The 18,532-nt window shown below is 49.8% G+C and overlaps 2 protein-coding genes and 2 pseudogenes across 2 annotated transcripts; 2 read left to right on the forward strand and 2 right to left on the reverse strand.

The window, feature by feature from the left end:
- The first annotated feature begins 3,624 nt into the window (after window positions 1-3,624).
- On the forward strand, window positions 3,625-7,451 carry LOC125510124 (uncharacterized). Its single transcript, XM_048675215.2, has 6 exons — window positions 3,625-4,032; window positions 5,374-5,573; window positions 6,176-6,316; window positions 6,380-6,460; window positions 6,900-7,024; window positions 7,115-7,451. Exons 1-6 carry the CDS (start codon window positions 3,810-3,812, stop codon window positions 7,161-7,163), a joined length of 819 nt encoding a protein of 272 aa, XP_048531172.2. The 5' UTR covers window positions 3,625-3,809; the 3' UTR covers window positions 7,164-7,451.
- Window positions 7,452-8,597: 1,146 nt separating this feature from the next.
- Window positions 8,598-12,081, forward strand: LOC125510125 (Cyclin-like family protein). The gene is made up of 7 exons (XM_048675216.2): window positions 8,598-9,107; window positions 9,872-9,896; window positions 10,461-10,590; window positions 10,688-10,818; window positions 10,894-10,982; window positions 11,572-11,648; window positions 11,744-12,081. The coding sequence occupies exons 1-7, from the start codon at window positions 8,755-8,757 to the stop codon at window positions 11,875-11,877; spliced, it is 939 nt and encodes a 312-aa protein (XP_048531173.1). The 5' UTR covers window positions 8,598-8,754; the 3' UTR covers window positions 11,878-12,081.
- Window positions 12,082-12,168: 87 nt separating this feature from the next.
- Window positions 12,169-14,299, reverse strand: LOC147972390 (putative serpin-Z8 pseudogene; annotated as a pseudogene).
- Window positions 14,300-16,711: 2,412 nt separating this feature from the next.
- On the reverse strand, window positions 16,712-18,292 carry LOC147972391 (putative serpin-Z8 pseudogene; annotated as a pseudogene).
- Between the last annotated feature and the right edge of the window lie 240 nt (window positions 18,293-18,532).

The raw sequence follows: 18,532 nt of genomic DNA on the forward strand, positions 1-18,532 counted from the left end.
AGGATTGCTCTGATAACCCGACTGTCGCTGCTGCTGCTGGTTCCCCTGATGGTTGTAACCTCCCTGGTTGCCCTGGTTCCCTTGATTGTTGTGTCTGGTTTGATTGCCCTGAAATCCTGAACCGGAGTTGCCGCCTCCGTAACCCGGCCCGTGGAAACCACCTCCTGGACCACCGGGCGGGCCATTATCATACTGAAACGCATTGGAATTCTTGAAATCTCGCATAATATAACAATCCTTCCAAAGATGCGATGCTGGCTTCTCCTTTGATCCATGCTTTGGACATGGGTGATTTAACAGGCGCTCCAAATTGGAGCCTGGACCTCCGCCCCTCTACGGCTGCTTGCTCTTACGGCGCTGACCATTCTCCTGAGCATTGGTGTTAGCCACAAAGTCCAAACTGTTGTCGGCTTTGCGCTTACCATTATTCCCATGGCCTGCCGGATTATGCTGCTGACCCTTGGTGTTGCCATTCTTTTTTCCTTTCCCCAGTTTGTCCTCCTTTGAGTCAGGGTCTTTGGTATTATCTGAGTCGGCATACTTAACCAAAGCGGCCATAAGTGTTGACATATCATTGCAGTGACGTTTGAGTCTTCCTAACTTCTGTTTGATCGACAGAAAACGACAATTGCCCTCCAACGTTAGCACTGCGGTATCTGCATTGCTACGATCCGATGAATGCAGAAGCGGCCAGATCCACAATTGACATGGGCTACTTACAAGTATCTTTGAAGCTCTGGATAAACCGGTGCTTCAATTCAGCCCATGATCCGACAGAGTTAGTTGGTAAGCTCTTCAACCAAGTACGAGTTGTTCCTTCCAACATCATGGTGAAGTATTTAGCACATACTGCTTCATCCACATCTAACATCTCCATTGCCATCTCGTAGCTTTCAACCCATGCCTCTGGTTGCAGATCGGCGGTGTAATTGGGTACCTTACAAGGTCCTTTGAAATCCTTGGGCAATCGCACATTACGCAAAGCGGGGGTGAGACACGGCACCCCTAAGGAACTGAATACCACACCTGGCTCTACTGAAGTGGTAGGGTGAACCGGAGTAGGTTGACGGGCTCCGTGCAGAGCTGCTAACTCGGCCTCTCGACTTGCGCGACCATGATCCACCACATCTTGCGCATTAGCACCTCCCCGTGCCGGGTTGTGCCCTCGCGGCGAGTTACGGCGACGTGCACTGCTTGACACGACCGGTTCATCCTCAACATGCCTGTTGTAGCTCCGGCTTGGACGGGGGGGTGGAATGAATCCTCTCACGACTGTGCGAATATGCCTGCTGCTGGTTTGGAGCTGTTTGAAGGAGATCTCTGGCCCGTCGTGCCTCAATCGCAACTGGTGATTCGACGTCGGTTGGGAGGGCTGCCAACCGTGAAGCGGCGGTCACAATGTTGTCCAACGGGTTGGAGTAATGCCCGGGGGGTGTTGGAACATACTATGGCACAATGTTGTTCTGACGAGGCGGGTCTATCGTGCGCGGCTGAACCGGCGCTCCTGTTCCTGGCGCCTCCATCCGGTTTAATATTGGCTGGATACTAGTTCCTGCTCCTGGCGTGTTGAAGAGATTTCTTGGCTCATAACTCGGCGGGAGATGCGATCGGTATCTTCTTCTCATGACTTCTTCTGAAGCATTCTGATCCAGCCTAAGCCGGTAGGCCTGAGCTTCCAACTCGGCCCATTCTGTAGCCATCCTAGCGTTCTCTGCCGCTAGGTCCGCTTTAGTCTGAGTTATCTTATCTTTCACCTTTGCGATCTCCGCGTTGTGCTGATCCCGGGCTGTTGCGTCCACCTTCGCGGCCATCAATGTTGCCAAAGCGTCGAACAAGTCAGACAGAACTTGAGCCGGAGGTGGCGCAGAGCTCCCTGCCCCTACCGGCGTGGTTGTTGCTGAACCGGAGAGCATTGCTGCGGCGGTTGATGAGTGGGGCGCTGATTGTGTGCCGGCCATGAAGATAGCGGCCCGGTTTGGCAGATTAGGGGAGTCCAGAATACTGTTGCCCTCGGAACCTCCACTAATCCGACCATCCTGCAACTGATAGAGCGATTCGGTTTCTCCAGAAGACTCGTCGTCGGAGCATACAACGGTTTCTCCATCGGATACCGGTCCGTCCTCATATTCAGCTCCGTGGATGACACCTACGAAAACATGCTTTGCCATGGGCTGAACCGAGGAAGGGTTTGCACGCTGAGCCGTCTCGATGATGTCGGTGCAGGTGTCCGGCTCAGGGCCCGGTTCGTCAATCTTGCCGATGAAGACGTGAATCCCACCAAAGGGGACCCGGTACTCGTATTCGATTGAATCGGCCTCGGGGCCCCATCCCGCGTTGTCGATGTAGAGCTTGCCGCGACGAATCTTCGTCATCCGGCCCACAGCGTATCCCTTGAGTCCATCAAAGCTGCCCTTCAAGAACTTGAAACCATCATGCGATAGCCCCACGATGGGCGCCAACTGTCGTGGGTTTGTCACGGCAGATGTCCTTGTGAAAGGACTTATTCGTGAAGCTATCGCAACGGGTTAGCTTAAAGGGGTTAAACCGGACAAGGGGACACGGAGAGTTTATACTAGTTCGGCCCCTTCGATGAAGGTAAAAGCCTACGTCTAGTTGTGATTGATATTGCTAGGGTTTCGATGACCAGGGAGCGAATCCGCTTTGACTGGCTCTCGAGTTGTTGTGTGTTGTCCCTAAACCGCTGCCGAGTCGTCCCTTTATATACATAGGTTGACGCCCGCTGGTTTACAGAGTCCCGAAGCCGGATCATAAACGTGTCCGGTTCGGTCTCTATACTTCCTACCTTACAATGCAAGTTGCATAATAAGGTCGGTTTACATCTACAAGCTTTAACTCGTCTTTGGGCCTTGGGCCTTCATAAAGCGCCATCATTCTTACGTCTTCATGGGCTTCTAATCTTCATAAAGTTAATCCGCTACTCCTGGCCAGTTTACGTCTAGTAGTAATATCCCCAACAGTCACCGTCGCTCGAGTCCCAAGAAGGCCACAGCTCCTCCCCTCGTGTGGAAGCCAAGCTTGGTGGGCTGAACATCGTCGGCCGATTTGCCGCTTGGCGGCGACGTGGAGACGGACAACTTCACTTCCCGTGCCTCCAGAGGCGGAGCTGAAGAGCGCCGAGGCAGAACTGAAGAAGGCGAAGTTTCAGTTCTTAGGGCTCATGGCCGGACACGGGGAACGGGCACCGGCGATCATAGATTAGGTTAACTAATTATACCTCCAGAGCCGGACGAGCACCACATTTAGTTGAAGTATATCCGAAATGTGATGAAATCCGATCGTGTTTGAACGAATTTCGTCCAATTAGTTCGAATTGTTGTTCAAATGTATGCGGACAATGTTGAATGGCCGCCTCCCGCATCCATGTCCACGGACTGACCCCTCCTTTATCAGCGGATGGATGCGGAAGAAAATTTGCGGGCCGTCGTTGTTGAGATGCCCTTAAGTCATCAATAAAGCCTGCGTTCTTATCAATTTTTTTCTTCCAAACAATCGTGACATAAAAGGAGGAATTATTAAACCAGAGGGCCAAAATCGTCAATGTCTCACGCCTCCCATTAATTTCCTCCCCCTATACCGTCCGGAACGCTGAAATTACGAAGTCCTGCCATAACTGCGCCCGATCTATCCCCCTCTCCTCCTCCTCCTCCTCCTCCCCCCCGTAGCCTCCAAAAATAACTCACGCGTACGAACGCCGCCGCAGCGAAGGCAGGGTGGAAAAATAAACGAAAAGAAAAAGGAAATAAATCCCGTGTTCTCCGATCGGAGGCGGCGACGGGCGACGGGCGACGATGAGGGCGTCGAAGCGGCCGCTCGGCGTGGTGATGGCGTGGGTGCGCCGGCAGCCGCCCAAGGTCAAGGCCTTCCTCGCCGTGGTCACCGGCATGGCCGCGCTCGTCTTCATCCGCTTCATCGTCCACGACCACGACAACCTTTTCGTCGCCGCCGAGGCCGTGCACGCGCTCGGCATCGCCGTGCTCATCTACAAGCTCACCAAGGAGAGGACCTGCGCCGGTTAGTGCCCCCGCCCCTCCCCTGCCGCTCCCGTTCACGGCCGCGCATCGATCCGTGGACGCCGCTCGTGATTTTTTTTAGGGGCCTTCTGACTGGCCGCGCGATTCGGAAACGTTTCTCCGGCGCAGTTCGTAAGAGGAAAAAGAAAATCGGCGGATTGGTGGTTTGTCCTGGTGAAATCTAGGTGGTGGCAGCCACCCAGATTGGAATTTTATTTCGATCTAGTATTTCCTTGCCTGAATTTCGCGTTTGGTAGTGGCAATTTCCTAAGATTTGATTTCTTCACTGAGCTGGAGTGATGCGTAGGCACCCTGTTGGTTTCGAATTTTGGTGTATAAGAAGAAGCTAATTACTGATCTGGTATACTATTAGAAAGTTGGAAAGTTGTGATAACAATCATGGCTGCGAGGATGCATTTGATTAAGGTGTATATGATACTATGATTTGGCTTGGCTATGCACGGAATTAGAGGGAATATGCTCAATGATTCAATGCCGATGCAAGATGGAGAAAATGTCTCCTTTTATCCGATTATGTTGTTTTACAGCTTTTGATTTTTCTAGCCTCTTCTGCTTAGAGGCCTTGGTATTGAAATTGTGTTTGCATGATCTTTTACAATGAAACTATGTAGATTTGTTTCAAGGTCCGTATGTTTACGGTCGATTTGGTGTTGGTATGCAAAGCCAACTGCTTTATCCTTTTTTCCTAGAATTATCATATGTGGCAATATCAATGTACTAGTCTACAATTTTAATTTGCATCGTACACATTTTCTTTAGTTCTATATGTGTGGTTGGTAGGTAATGTGCTGACTTCTGAGTGCATTTTGGGTCCATCTGGACTTAAATCTGTAGAAAAGGAAGTTGATTTGTAACAACCATATCCTTGTTAATGTACAAATTTTCAGTGATATCTTCAATCCTCAACTGGCAAATAATATGTGCATACTTTTTTGGCACGTGGATGAATAAATTTACATTTGATGGTTGGTATGATTGTGATAAGCCAGCTTGGAATCATCAAAATTTTAGTTTCTGATCCCAACTTAGAAATAGTTTTGCTGTCAAAATTTCCGTAATTTTCTTCAGCCATGTGTATGTTTTATTGTGCTTTGTCTACATGGTTTGTGACCATATATTACATTTTTGTGAGTACGGTATTTGCTTTACTCAGAAAAGTTTCTCTTTTCAAACATGTAAACACGTGAGATAGGTAATATTATAAAGTATAAACCTGCTAGCATTTATAATCACTCTTATGATTTATGTGTTTCTTTGTGGTGTTACTTGCGCTCTCTGTTTTACTAAGTATCTGATGACTTCTCTCTCTTAAATCTTGCAGGACTATCCCTTAAGACTCAGGATTTAACTGCATTGTTTCTAGCTGTTAGACTATACTGCAGCTTTGTCATGGAATATGACATCCATACAGTGTTGGATACTGCTACACTTGTGGCTACACTTTTTGTTATTTACATGATTCGGTTCAAACTTAGGTCAACTTATATGGTGGACAAGGACAACTTTGCATTGTACTATGTGGTAAGAATACACAAACTCCTTTACCTAATTTTGTAAATTTGGGTTTTCATAAGCTGGGGCTGTGATGTTCACACTTTTGTTGCAGCTTGATAAATAAGCTAAAAATTGACTTACCAATGCTCAGCTAATTAGTTGCTTACTTCTCTGCATATTCAATTTGCTATTTATATTCTTTCCGTGGCTTCCTTGCATGAAAGATAGAACTATTCCAACTTGTGCTCTGCATCACTCCTTTTTTTTGTTTTACTGGGTCTGCTGCCTTTCTTATCTGTAAGCTTTGCGCTCAGTTAGAAAATCATAGTGCTATACAGGCACCTTCATCTTTAACATAGTGTGATAATCTTGCCCGATCTATCTGCATATCTTCTGGTAAAATGTTTTAAGATAATTAATGGGCTCTCACCCTGGATGACTTGTGGTGGTAAAATCTTATTGGTTAATGGGTAGTAGGAGTAGAAGTGTTAAGAAAACCATGTATAACTAACTTAAAGCGCTGAAACAACTACCAGATTGTTTTGCTTATTCAGTTGCAAATCTCTTCCTCTTAACTTGTAATACATGCGGACTTAATTTTTTTCCCATTTATTTTACGTTATTTGTAGGTGATACCTTGTGCTGTGTTGGCACTAGTTGTTCATCCTTCAACGTCTCACAACATCGCAAACCGGTTTAGCTGGGCGTTCTGTGTTTACCTGGAAGCTGTCTCAGTGCTGCCGCAACTGCGTTTGATGCAAAATACCAAGGTAAACTATAAAAATGCAATTCCTTACTCGAGGTGAAGTTTGCTGACAAACCATCTTGTGCAGATTGTGGAACCGTTCACAGCTCACTATGTGTTTGCGCTGGGGGTTGCGAGGTTTCTTAGCTGTGCCCACTGGGTTCTCCAGGTTTGTCTTCTGAAAAGATTCCCCGAGCCTATTTTATGCAGTACATATGAGTCATGTTTGTTGCTCATCTCGTAAGTGTGATTTGCATGGTGGCATTCTGTCTTCATTTCATTTTTGTTGCTGTCAACTGTGTCTTTACACCGTTGTCTGTGATGAGTTATTATGTGTTTTATTTTGACTTGTTTAGATTGCTTACCACATGCGTCACGTGGTATGAGTTATTATGTCTTAGTTTCCTCAATGTGTGTATTTTGGGGGGCATCATTATTCACTGGACATGTTCCATCATTCTTGTTCACCTTGCAAGAAGTGCAATTTGTATGGTTAATAACATGCCAGGAAAAATTCTATTTACGGCTATACATGTGCATTTGCAAGTTTTCTTGTCGGCGAGTTTCCGAAAACAGAACCCTCATTGACGCTTGTGTGAATTGTGTAGGTTCTGGACACCCGTGGGCGTCTGTTGACTGCGCTGGGCTACGGGCTGTGGCCATCCATGGTTCTCCTGTCAGAAATCGTGCAGACCTTCATCCTCGCGGATTTCTGCTACTACTATGTGAAGAGGTAAGTTCACCATCTATCCACTATGCACATATGTCAGAATCTGACCCTGAAGCACATTGCTTAATGCGGTGGGCGTTTGTGGCGGTGCAGCCTGGTCGGCGGGCAGCTGGTGCTACGGCTACCCTCCGGGGTGGTGTAGGAGGATGTCTGCGACGGGAGAAACGACTCGTCGGGTCACCCATCAGAGGAGGATATTTTCAGTTACAGCTTACAAGTATTAGTGAGAGAAAATTGCAGCAGCAGACATAGGTTTGTCGGTGTGTGTGTGTGAGAGAGACTGGTAACAGCAGCGTATGTGTATGACCTAACTTGAGAGTTAATTTGAGCTTCCGTATGCTTGTTTGTCGCCTCTATTCTGGAAAAGAAAGGGGGAAGCCGATGATAGTTACTATGACGTGATTGATGGTAATTCCCTCGTTTCTTGGAACCTGTGGAAATTATGATGAGAGGAAGAAAGACCATATAGTAAGTATCATAGCCTGGTGAAGTGATGCGCGGGCCGTTGCATCACGCCTTGTGGCCTGCGTCTCACACCGGCCCCGTGTGTGTGCAAGCAAAATCCTCGGGTCTCTGTTGACTGAACCGGCCAAGCGCCGCAGGTGGTGCAGAAATTTGATCGGGGCCAAACCATGCAGCAGTTGGCCATCTTTGCCCGGACAGGAGTGCCCTGTTCGTGCTGGACTAAAGAACAAGAGAAAAGGACCAAGCGGAAAGATAGGGACGGACCCTGGCTGGCCGTTTTGTCTCTGTCAGGAAAGTTACGCCGGTTTCAGAAAGCACCGACTGCATGTGACCTCGGTGACACGTGGGCCCGTGGATCCATATTTAGAAATAGCAAGCAGTAACTGAAACCGTCGACGTCATGTGAGAGCCATGGATCCATGTTTGAAAGAAATATAACATTCTAAGAGTATTTAACAAAAAACTAGCACATTTCAGAGTGCATTTAGCGGGAGAAATGTTCCATTCGACTATGAAGGCGTATATGACGACTTTGTCAATCTCAAGACGATGTGCCGCTTAGTCTCTCAAAGGTGCTCATAGGGTTGAGATGTGAGTGCATGCATTCATACGGGCGAGTGCATAAGGGTATGTGTCTATACCGTGTTATTAAAGAAAAAAAAGCACTCAAGTATCTCCAATGACACGCATGGGCTAGCTCCCCATTTCCCAAATGACGAGTGCGTGCAAAGCGCAACAAATATCTCATAATATCTAGCCGACAGGTGGGGCCCAGCCCACAGTTTTCCACCTAAAACAAAATCGTCATATTCTTCTCAAAAGAAGATGTTTTATTATAGTAGTAGTCCAAAATACTTCGCTGTCGTGCTGCTGCAGAAAAATTCAAGAGAAATCCAACCCCAACCAAAACCCAAGCCAAGCCGAAACCCAAACCGAAACTGAAGCCGGAGTGGGTCGAACCAGCAGCAGCTACAACACGTAGCAGCAGCAGCAGCAGATGGATCCATTTTCCATTCCCATCCACGGCGCCACGGCACCGCACGCCCTCCCCTCCCCCGGCCCAATAAGAGCCCCGCCGCCCACCCGACAGACCGATCGAACCATCCTCCCCCCCACCCCACCCCTATTCCCCTCCCCTCCCCTCCCCTCCCCCGTGCTCCTCTCCCCTCCCCCCAAATCGCCACCGCGCCGCAGCGCACGCCTTCCACCGCCGGCGAGGAGGGAGGCGCCGTCGGAGGCCGCGGCGGACGGGAGGGGCGGCGGTGAAGATGAGCGACACGTTCTGCCCGGACTGCAAGAAGCACACGGAGGTGGCCTTCGACCACTCGGCGGGGGACACGGTGTGCACCGAGTGCGGCCTCGTCCTCGAGGCGCACTCCGTCGACGAGACCTCCGAGTGGCGCACCTTCGCCAACGAGTCCAACGACAACGACCCCGTCCGCGTCGGCGGGCCCTCCAACCCGCTCCTCACCGACGGCGGCCTCTCCACCGTCATCGCCAAGCCCAACGGCGCCCACGGCGACTTCCTCTCCTCCTCCCTCGGCCGCTGGCAGAACCGCGGCTCCAACCCCGACCGCTCCCTCATCCTCGCCTTCCGCACCATCGCAAACATGGCCGACAGGTCCCCTTCCTCCTCTGCCCCCATTCCCATGCCGTCCTATATGTGTGGTCGATCCGATCCAATTGCGCCTCGATTTGCCTCAGATTTCGGTACTAGTACTACTGGTTAGCAGCGGGATCAATCCATCGCTCGCCCGTGCCCCGGCCCCTGTCCTGATTTGATTTGATTTGATTGATGGCCGGATTTAGGAATCCACGAGTGATAGATTTATCTCTGCTGGCTCGCCTCAGTCGGTTTTGTTTGTAGATTCGGAACGTGTGATTGCGCCGTGGAGGGGGTTTGTTAGGGCTTGTGCTTTATCCTGTAGTAAGTATGGGTACCGATCTTATGGGTAGGTGGTGCGTGCCTTTCACATGGATCTGGAAGAGGGAGGTTCTACTCAAGAAATATCTAGAATTTTGGGTTGATACAATGGATCTCATTACATACTTGTAAAATCCTACTAGTAGATATTTCTTTTTGTGAGTATAATAGGTTTGGTACAGACATGTCAGGCTCGTCGCGCCCTCGAATGATAGTGTTACCATTTAACACCTGGTTTCTTGAAGCATGCATAATATTAGCCACATAGGTGCCTAAGCAAGTAGCAACAGCAAGCTGGTGTCTACAACATGGCAAACTTGAATCATTGATTGATGAACTGCCGAGGATCCTCTTCTACCAGTATATCTGAAATGGGAAGTTGTCACCACATAAGTAGTTTATGTGGGTCTTTTTGTTTCTAACATTTGGATTTTGACCATACATTCACATCTCTTGTGCAGGTTGGGTCTTGTGGCTACTATTAAGGTAAGAAATCTGATGTCTTTTTGTCCATTATTATGTTGACAGCTGGAAACCGAAAATACTTATTACTACAGTTATACTTGCATGCGAGAACTGATGAATGAATTAAATGCATCTAGCTTGGTATGCCATCAATTCAGACACCCAGGGTTGTCCTGAAAATACTGAAAGCTCAGGTCTTTATGCTCGCATTGAATGAATGTTTAAAGTTTATCAGATTGTTTCTAGAGCAATTTACAAACTTTTATTTGTCCTAAACATAGTTTATCAGATTATTTCTAGAGCAATTTACAAACTTATATTTATCCTAAACATATATGCTAAAAGAGCAGCGGTCCATGTTTCGTAGTGTAGCAAGGTCTGTTTTATTGTAAGAAAAATTAGCACTTTAGCAGTATGCTGAATACATGGTGTGTTGCACAACACTTGTCCATGTACTCATTGTCAAGGTTCATTGCTGCTTCCTTGGGGTTATTTTCAAGATTTTCCCTATACAGTAACATCGTACTGGTTTGTTGCCACTGTATACTGAGTATATTTTATTATTTTTGTGTTGCCTTCCTGAAGGACCGGGCCAATGAAATCTATAAGAAGGTGGAAGATCTCAAGTCTATCAGGGGAAGAAATCAAGATGCTATATTAGCTGCTTGTCTGTATATTGCTTGTAGACAAGAAGATCGTCCTAGGACTGTAAAAGGTACATGATGTTCCAGCAAATTTCTAGTTTTGTAGACATTAGAACCCGTCAGAATTCATGATATGATGCCATTCTTTGTTGTATTTGCTTTTTGCAGAAATTTGCTCAGTTGCCAATGGAGCAACAAAGAAAGAGATTGGTCGAGCAAAAGAGTTCATAGTGAAACAACTGGAAGTTGAAATGGGCCAATCTATGGAGATGGGAACCATCCATGCTGGAGATTTCCTGGTTTGTTGCTACTTATATTAGCATATATAAACTTGCAATCGGAAGTTGATTACTTATAAGCTTGGAAATCTGCAGAGGCGTTTCTGTTCAACTCTTGGGATGAACAATACTGCTGTTAAAGCAGCTCAGGAGGCAGTTCAGCGCTCAGAGGAGCTTGATATAAGGTTAGGCCTTTTTCCACCTTGTACACAGGAGATTGACTGGTCCTATGATCCTATCATGTTCCCACCTTGATTTAAATGAGACATGAAAGTTTTTCTAGTTAACCTCAACATTAGTCCCAGGTCTACTTTTGACCTTGGAAGTCTCAATCACTGGCATCTATTCCCTCTGGTCCTAAATATAAGTCTTTTTAGAGATTTCACTATAGACTACATTTGGATGTATATAGATGCCTTTTAGAGTATAGGTTCACTCATTTTGCTCCTTATGTTGTCTATAGTGGAATCTCTTAAAAGACTTATATTTAGGAACGGAGGGAGTAGATTCATGCTTGAGGTGGTTCCATGCAGGGTGACGTAAGGAGTCATAGACTATTAGAATAAAGAATATAACTAGTCTTAAGTTAATTACAAATGTGGCTAATGTGTACCCTTTGTAGCATGCTTTGGTAGATGCGATGTATGTAACTAATATTAATAGTCATAGTATTTGACTCTTTAGACATGAACCTGCTTTTGCATGTCAATTTCCTAGTGCACACTTGTTGACCTAGAAAGATATGTTTACACTTCATTCCAATCTGCCGTGCAGGAGGAGTCCTATTTCAATAGCGGCTGCTGTCATTTATATGATAACCCAGCTTTCAGAGGACAAAAAGCCGCTTAAAGGTTTGAACGCTGACCCTTCCCGTCATTTACTTTCTCCTTGTGCCTGTCACTGTCGCCGAGGTAACATTTAACTCTCGGATGCTTGCACTTTGCAGATATCTCCTTGGCCACCGGAGTGGCAGAAGGCACCATCAGGAATTCGTACAAGGACTTGCACCCCTACGCCGCGAGGCTCATCCCGAACTCGTACGCCAAGGAGGAAGACCTGAAGAACCTGTGCACACCATAGGAGCCGAGTGGCAGCCATTTCTTCCTTTCTCTCGCTCTTTTTCTTGTTACATAACTTTTGAAAATTAGATTTGTCGGAGGGGAGTTTCGTTGTTGCGAGTGCTTCACCAGGCCCATGTATATCCCCCGCCTAATTTTATGTGCATGGACCTGTCGGATTCGGGACGAAGCTAAGTTATAAGATCTGGCTTTCCTTTCTGGTAAACTGATGCAGAGGATGGTTTCAATCTGTGTACTATTGTACATTGCATTGTATTGCAGTGCCAGGGGACTTGGATCATGATACGGCAGCGAAGTCTAAGTGATCATTCTGTGGGGTTCTAGCAAAATGTCCATACTATCCTGGATTTGCACTACTGCAATATTTGGGTTATACACGACCGATGTGGTCATTTTCTAACTCCCTGAGCTGGGGGAGCTTATATAGCAGAGACACCGAGCTGATCAAAGATGGTAAGAAACTATGGTCAGGCAGGTCGCTTAAAGATCGGCCGAGCTGGCACAGGAGGAAGATCGATGTCTGCTCTCTCGGCATTGCCTGCCGGAAAGCTTTTCTAATGGCTTTGGCGGTGACCGGCGCATAGATGATTGCCTGGTTTCCGGCTGCAACTTGGTCGGAGATTGTACGATCCGAAACGAAGAGTTGAAACCCTTGTTTGAGATCAGACAAGTAGTCCAAGCGTGCAGTGCAGCTGGTAAATTATAAAGCATCTAATCAAGAAACTATTGGAGAATCCACCCCTCATAGTTGATCGTGTGCTCCATCATACGTAGGCTCATTTCCATAATATCTACTTACTCTGTTTTCTCCGAGGGCACTTCCTCTTCCCCCGTCGCGGCTTCCTCTGGACTGCATGGGGAGAGGTTCTTGCACTCTGGCGGTGATGCTTGTACGCCGGCGATTGCGGACTGTAAGCTACAGGGCTGTATCTGTATGTCGGCGATTCTGGAGTAAGTACCGGTTGAAATTCCGGCGGTACTGGACTGTACACCGGCGAACATGGACTGCATGCCGGCCAATATGGGTGGTATACCGGCGACGTTGGGCTGTATACCGGCGATACTGGATCGCATACCGGCGACACGGGTTTGGGAACATAATACACGGGAGCATAACCCGTATGCTCGTTCATCACCTCGTTTTCAGGTTCTCTTTTGGTGGTGGCGCGCTCCTGGAACGGGGCGGGGGACGGGATCGCCGCCGCGGCGCCGTTGCCGGGGTCGACGACGTGCCCCGCGAAGAGCACGGCGTGCGACGCCTCCTCCACTATGACGTAGGCGAACGGGTGATCGGCCACGAAATCCACCTGTCGTTGCAAGATAGGAGGGGCTGCTGACGGATTCCAGAAACATGACATGGTGACGGCGGCGGCTTTGGTTCCTTCCTCGTTCACCTGGATGACGGCCTTCTGGAAGACGTCCTGCACGAGGAACGGCAAGCCGGAGCCGGAGCCGTCCTGCTCTTGCAGCATCTCGGAGAGGTCCGCATCCTGGGTGAAGGGCAGCCGGAGCCCCAGGTCGTTGAGGACGCCGACGAGGTTGCTCTGGAAGGAGAGCTCAAACTTGGGCACCCAGAACTCGCCGACCGAGACCGTCCTCTTCGGCAGGTGCTCGCGCAGGAATCCTGCCGGGGACGCCGACGTGATCTTGTCCAGCAGGCTCGCCAGGCCGTCGCGCGCGTCCGGGAGGAAGATGCACATGGACATGCCGTGGTTCTGACTACGAGGGTACCATGAACTTCTCTTGTAGTGCAGCTGGAGCACCTTGAACCCGTCGTGCTCGGCGATGAAGTGACGGTCGTAGTTGGACATGAAGGGGACGTCGACGGCGGTGCCGTCGAGCCGGTAGAAGGGCCTGTTCTTGGTCGAGCTCTCGTAGAACGGCAGGTCCCACTTGCCCCTGAAGTAGATGGCGTTGGCCAGCACCAGGTCCGTGCCCCGGTGCACGGCTCCCGGAGGGACGGCGGACTGGATGAGGTTCCCCGTGGCCGCTGCGGCCCACGCGTCGATCTGCTGCACCGCTTGCTCTGGGTCGTTGCGGAAGTCGACGGACCTGGCCTCGGCATTGTACCTGCCGACGACGGCGTCGCGGAAGGCCGGCTTCAGCGGCCGCGTCAGGTCGCTCCAGACGCCGCACGCGAACGCCACGCTCGGCCCGCCGCCGTCAGGCTCCGACGACCTGTCCCTGAGGGGTCCGTCCAGGAGGTGCGCCACGGAGTCCTCTAGCTCGCTGCGGGACCGCGCGCCCAGGACGCGGAGGATCTCTTCCAGCGTGTCCCCGCCGGCGCCGGCGGCCAGGAGCGCGAGGACGGCGTGGATGGAGAGCGGCGAGAAGACCAGGTTGCGGTCGCTGTTCGCGTCCGCGATGCGCTTGGTGAGGCGAGCGGCAAGGTCGGCCATGCCGGCGGACTGCTGCGCCTCCATGGCAACCTATCGAGCAGAGATCAATCGCTTTGACGATGCACACCGGTCTGATATTTATGGAGGGGGTACGTAAGTCCGTTGGAACCTCTGTTCGGAGGGTTATTATGAGTCCGAGTTGGTAATTCCAGTCTGATGTGGCATCGGACCCCATGAGTTGGTAATTCGTGGTTACTCATCCGTAAATTTTCCTGAAACTGAATTAGAGAGTTATTGCACATCTAAATGAATGAATTAAGCATAAAGAGGAAGAGAAAAAAAAATATTCATACGAATCTCAATGTAAGATTAATGACATAGGACTTAGATGTGCAATACTTATGGCACATCTAGATGTGCTTTAGCAAAACTGAATTAATTAAGTCAATTAACTCAGATTTAATTTTGACGCGCTACGCGTCGGTTGAGGGATCCACCGGTGTAGGAGCTGTTCGATCTGACGCTATCTCCGGGTCAAGCGTCGTTGTCACTTTTGCAATAGAAGTGAGTTTTCTTTTTGAAACAATCTCTTGTTGCAAATATTTTCTTGCAACAGATGTTTTGTCGCAAAAAGTTATCGTGTTGCGTTGCTTGCGGTCATGGCGACATGGCCTCGAGCAGAAGCTCGGCCTTGTTGGGGAAGGGGGGGGGGGAAGGGATGTTGTGTATGGGATGATGGTGTGATGGTGGAGGTGATGCAACATGGGGCCGGAGTGACATCAGCAATGGCGGCCGGAGCAGAGCTCTGGCGTGCATGCTCGAGGTGGCCATGGCCACTAGTCGCGAGCGGACACAGGGAGACGGGGAGAGGCAACCTCATCGCCATGTTTGTCGGCGACCTCGTTTGCGTGCTGCCGGCGGCGAGCAGCGGTGGCGACGGTCGGAGCAGCGCATGGAGACGTCGGCTTGACGGGGAGCTTGCGAGAGCACGAGAGGATCTAGATCCAGATCCCGCAACACATCACTTGTTGCGGTGGGAGGATTCCAACAACGACTTAGTTGCGGAAACTAGTTTAGGTGATATGTAGCTCCCGAGCCATCTGATTAAAATCGATCGGATGACCATGGAGCCGGCGGACCCAGACTTTGTTATCGGTCAGGTGATTTGAATCATTTTCCATTTAATTTCTACACATGCTAATAACACTTGCAAAAAAAAAACTTCTCACAACCATCACGACATGGGCAGCATTAAGCACCGGCCGATCTGATCGACCCAAGCGCCAGATCGGTCCACGTCCACACCGTCCAATTGGACCAATGACAACAATTATATTTAGATCTTGTCCCTCGCACAAGTCAAATCTCTCCCTCTCTCATGGGTAGGTTGTTCCTCTTCTCATGAACACTCGATCTCGGGCAGAGAAAAGGGAGAAAAGCAACCCCGCATGTGGGTACCGCACACGCCACCGCCTGGCAGGCCAGACAACAGTTACAACTTCATCGAACAAAGGTCGCCGCTCCGCTATCAACTGGTTGTAGCTTTCCCATCGCAACTACGCTTGCAGCTTTGCTGGAAGAAAGGTTGCAGCTTCGCCATCAGCGGGTCACATCTTCCCGTCATAGCATCTCCGGTGTGTGTCGTGTAGCGTCATAGCATCATCGGGCAGAGTCATAGCAACCCTTGGTGGCCAGTTGTAGCTATGCCCAAGATCACTATGGACAGGCTCGGATACTTTCATGTTGATTGTTTTTACAGAGTTAGCAAGCTTTGACATGAGAGACGAAGATTGTGGATGGAGGAAGAATAAGATAGCAAAAAGGGTAATTCAACTGCAAAAAAAGTCGATAATGTCACCTAATGTGCAAGAGGGTCCTAAAGGTATGTTATTTTACCATGAAATATGTATTGCCCTTGTCGCAATGCAAAGACAAATAAATAAGAAATATGAAAGATTATGGCTGAAACCACAATTCTTCTTTAGCATAATACAAATGTGGCTCATAAATCAAAACATCACCTGTGTTCTCGGCGCCATACTTATTAGAGGGGAGTGCGATGATTTTTTTTCCTGTTGCAACTCATGAGCATGTTTGCTATTATTAATATCAAGATGAATATTACGAATAACATTCAGTCTGGCATCGGCTGTACATAAGTCGCCTCAAAATTTAGGCTGTACATAAGTTGCCTCAAAATTAATTTTGGGTAAATGGGTTTTCTGGGTCATTAGATTAAGATCCAATGATCATATTGTTACTTCTTCCTCCGTCTTTCTTACTCCTTCAACCGTCCTCCCACAAAATTAGCTTATCCAGATTGAAAATTCAGTCAACTTACATATATAGCTATTATGAAGAAATAAAAACAAAGAGAGCCAATGCAGCTAACGACTTGCAAAAGACAGGTGGCAATGCACAAAATCTATGCATACAAATATTCTTCATATGTAAACCTAGACATACCCTATATATATAGGCTCATTCCCGTAATATCTACTCTGTTTTCTCCTCGCGCAGTTCATCTTGTCCCGTCGCTGGTTCCTCTGTACTGTATGGAGGAGGCTTTTTGTACTCCGGCGACGATGGCCGATATGCTGCTGGACTGGCGCTGTCCCACCCAAACAGAACTGCCGGGTTGTAGTATGCCGGCGATTGTGGACTGTAACAAGGTACAGAGGACGGTTGATATACCGGCGACGTTGGACTGTATACCGGCGAATATGGGCTGTATACCGGCGATGTTGGGCTGTATACCGGCGATGTTGGGTTGTATACTGGCGACAGACCATAAGCCGGATACTTGTTCATCGCCTCATCGTCGGCTTCTCTTTTTGTTGTGCTGCACTCCTCAAACGGGGCGGGGGACGGGATCACCGCCCCGGCGCCGTTGCTAGGGTCGACGACGTGCCCCGCGAAGAGGACCGCGTGCGACCCCTCCTCGACTATGAAGTAGGCGAACGGGTGGTCGGCCACGAAATCAACTCGCCGTGACAGGTCCGGCGAGTATGACGGACTGGTTGGGCAGAACGTCATGGCGGCGGCTTTGGTTCCTTCCTCGTTCACCTCGATGACGGCCTTCTGGAACACATCTGGCACCATCATCGGCTGGCCGTCCTCCAGCATCTCGGAGAGGTCGGCTTCTCGGGTGAAGGGTAGCAGGAGCCCCAGGTCGATGAGGACGCCGGTGAGGCTGCTCTCGAAGGAGAGCTTGAACTTGGGCACCCCGAATTTGCCGACCCTGACTGTGCTCGTCGGCAGGTGCTCGCGCAGGAATCCTGCCGGGGATGAGGACGTGATCTTGTCCAGCAGGCTCGCCAGGCCGTCGCGCGCGTCCGGGAGGAAGATGCACATGGACTTGCCGTGGTTCTGACTACGAGGGTACCATGAACTTCTCTTGTAGTGCAGCTGGAGCACCTTGAACCCGTCGTGCTCGGCGATGAAGTGACGGTCGTAGTTGGACATGAAGGGGACGTCGACGGCGGTGCCGTCGAGCCGGTAGAAGGGCCTGTTCTTGGTCGAGCTCTCGTAGAACGGCACGTCCCACTTGCCCCTGAAGTAGATGGCGTTTGCCAGCACGACCCTGGTGTCCTCGTCTACGGCTCCCGGGGGGACGGCGGACTGGATGAGGTTCATCGTGGCCGCCGCGGCCCACGCGTCGATCTGCCGCACCGCTTGCTCTGGGTCGTTGCGGAAGTCAACAGAGCTGACCTCGGCCCTGTACCTGCCGACGACGGCGTCGCGGAAGGCCGCCTTCAGCGGCAGCGTGAGGTCGCTCCACACGCCGCACGCGAACGCCACGCTCGGCCCGCCGCCGTCAGGCTCCGACGATCTGTCTCTGAGGGGCCCGTCCAAGAGACGCGCCACGGAGTCCTCAAGCTCGCGGCGGGACCGCGCGCCCAGGACGTGGAGGATCTCTTCCAGCGTGTCCCCGCCGGCGCCGGCGGCCAGGAGCGCGAGGACGGCATGGATGGAGAGCGGCGAGAAGACCAGGTTGCGGTTGCTGTTGGCGTCCGCGAGGCGCTTGGTGAGGCGGGCGGCGAGATCGGCCATGCCGGTGGACTGTGGCGGCTCCATGCCAAACCTATAATAAGGTATCGAATCAGAGATCAATCGGTCTGAAATTTATGTAGGGGTACGTAGGAGAAACTCCAATAGTTCCCTTATATCCCTATATATGTAAAATACGTATTAAAAACAACAAAAATGCTAGTACAGACTTTCACAAGCTCTTGCAGACTCCCCTGATTTTAATGGGGGTGGGCCCGTGCCTCTACTAATGGCTAATTAAAAACTTCCACAACACCGTGTAATCCC

The sequence above is a fragment of the Triticum urartu genome, chromosome 5A (genome assembly GCF_056163025.1).
Source record: "Triticum urartu cultivar PI428250 chromosome 5A, HENAU_Tu73, whole genome shotgun sequence".
NCBI lineage: Eukaryota > Viridiplantae > Streptophyta > Magnoliopsida > Poales > Poaceae > Triticum > Triticum urartu.

Bases quoted from the DNA above. Each gene is read 5' to 3' on its own strand.
- LOC125510124 (XM_048675215.2), top strand. From the start codon at position 3,810: ATGAGGGCGTCGAAGCGGCCGCTCGGCGTGGTGATGGCGTGGGTGCGC. The intron at 5,574-6,175 runs GTAAGAATACAC...CGTTATTTGTAG, and splicing joins ACTTTGCATTGTACTATGTG to GTGATACCTTGTGCTGTGTT. The intron at 6,317-6,379 runs GTAAACTATAAA...CATCTTGTGCAG, and splicing joins GTTTGATGCAAAATACCAAG to ATTGTGGAACCGTTCACAGC.
- LOC125510125 (XM_048675216.2), top strand. From the start codon at position 8,755: ATGAGCGACACGTTCTGCCCGGACTGCAAGAAGCACACGGAGGTGGCC. The intron at 10,591-10,687 runs GTACATGATGTT...TGCTTTTTGCAG, and splicing joins TCGTCCTAGGACTGTAAAAG to AAATTTGCTCAGTTGCCAAT. The intron at 10,983-11,571 runs GTTAGGCCTTTT...TCTGCCGTGCAG, and splicing joins TCAGAGGAGCTTGATATAAG to GAGGAGTCCTATTTCAATAG.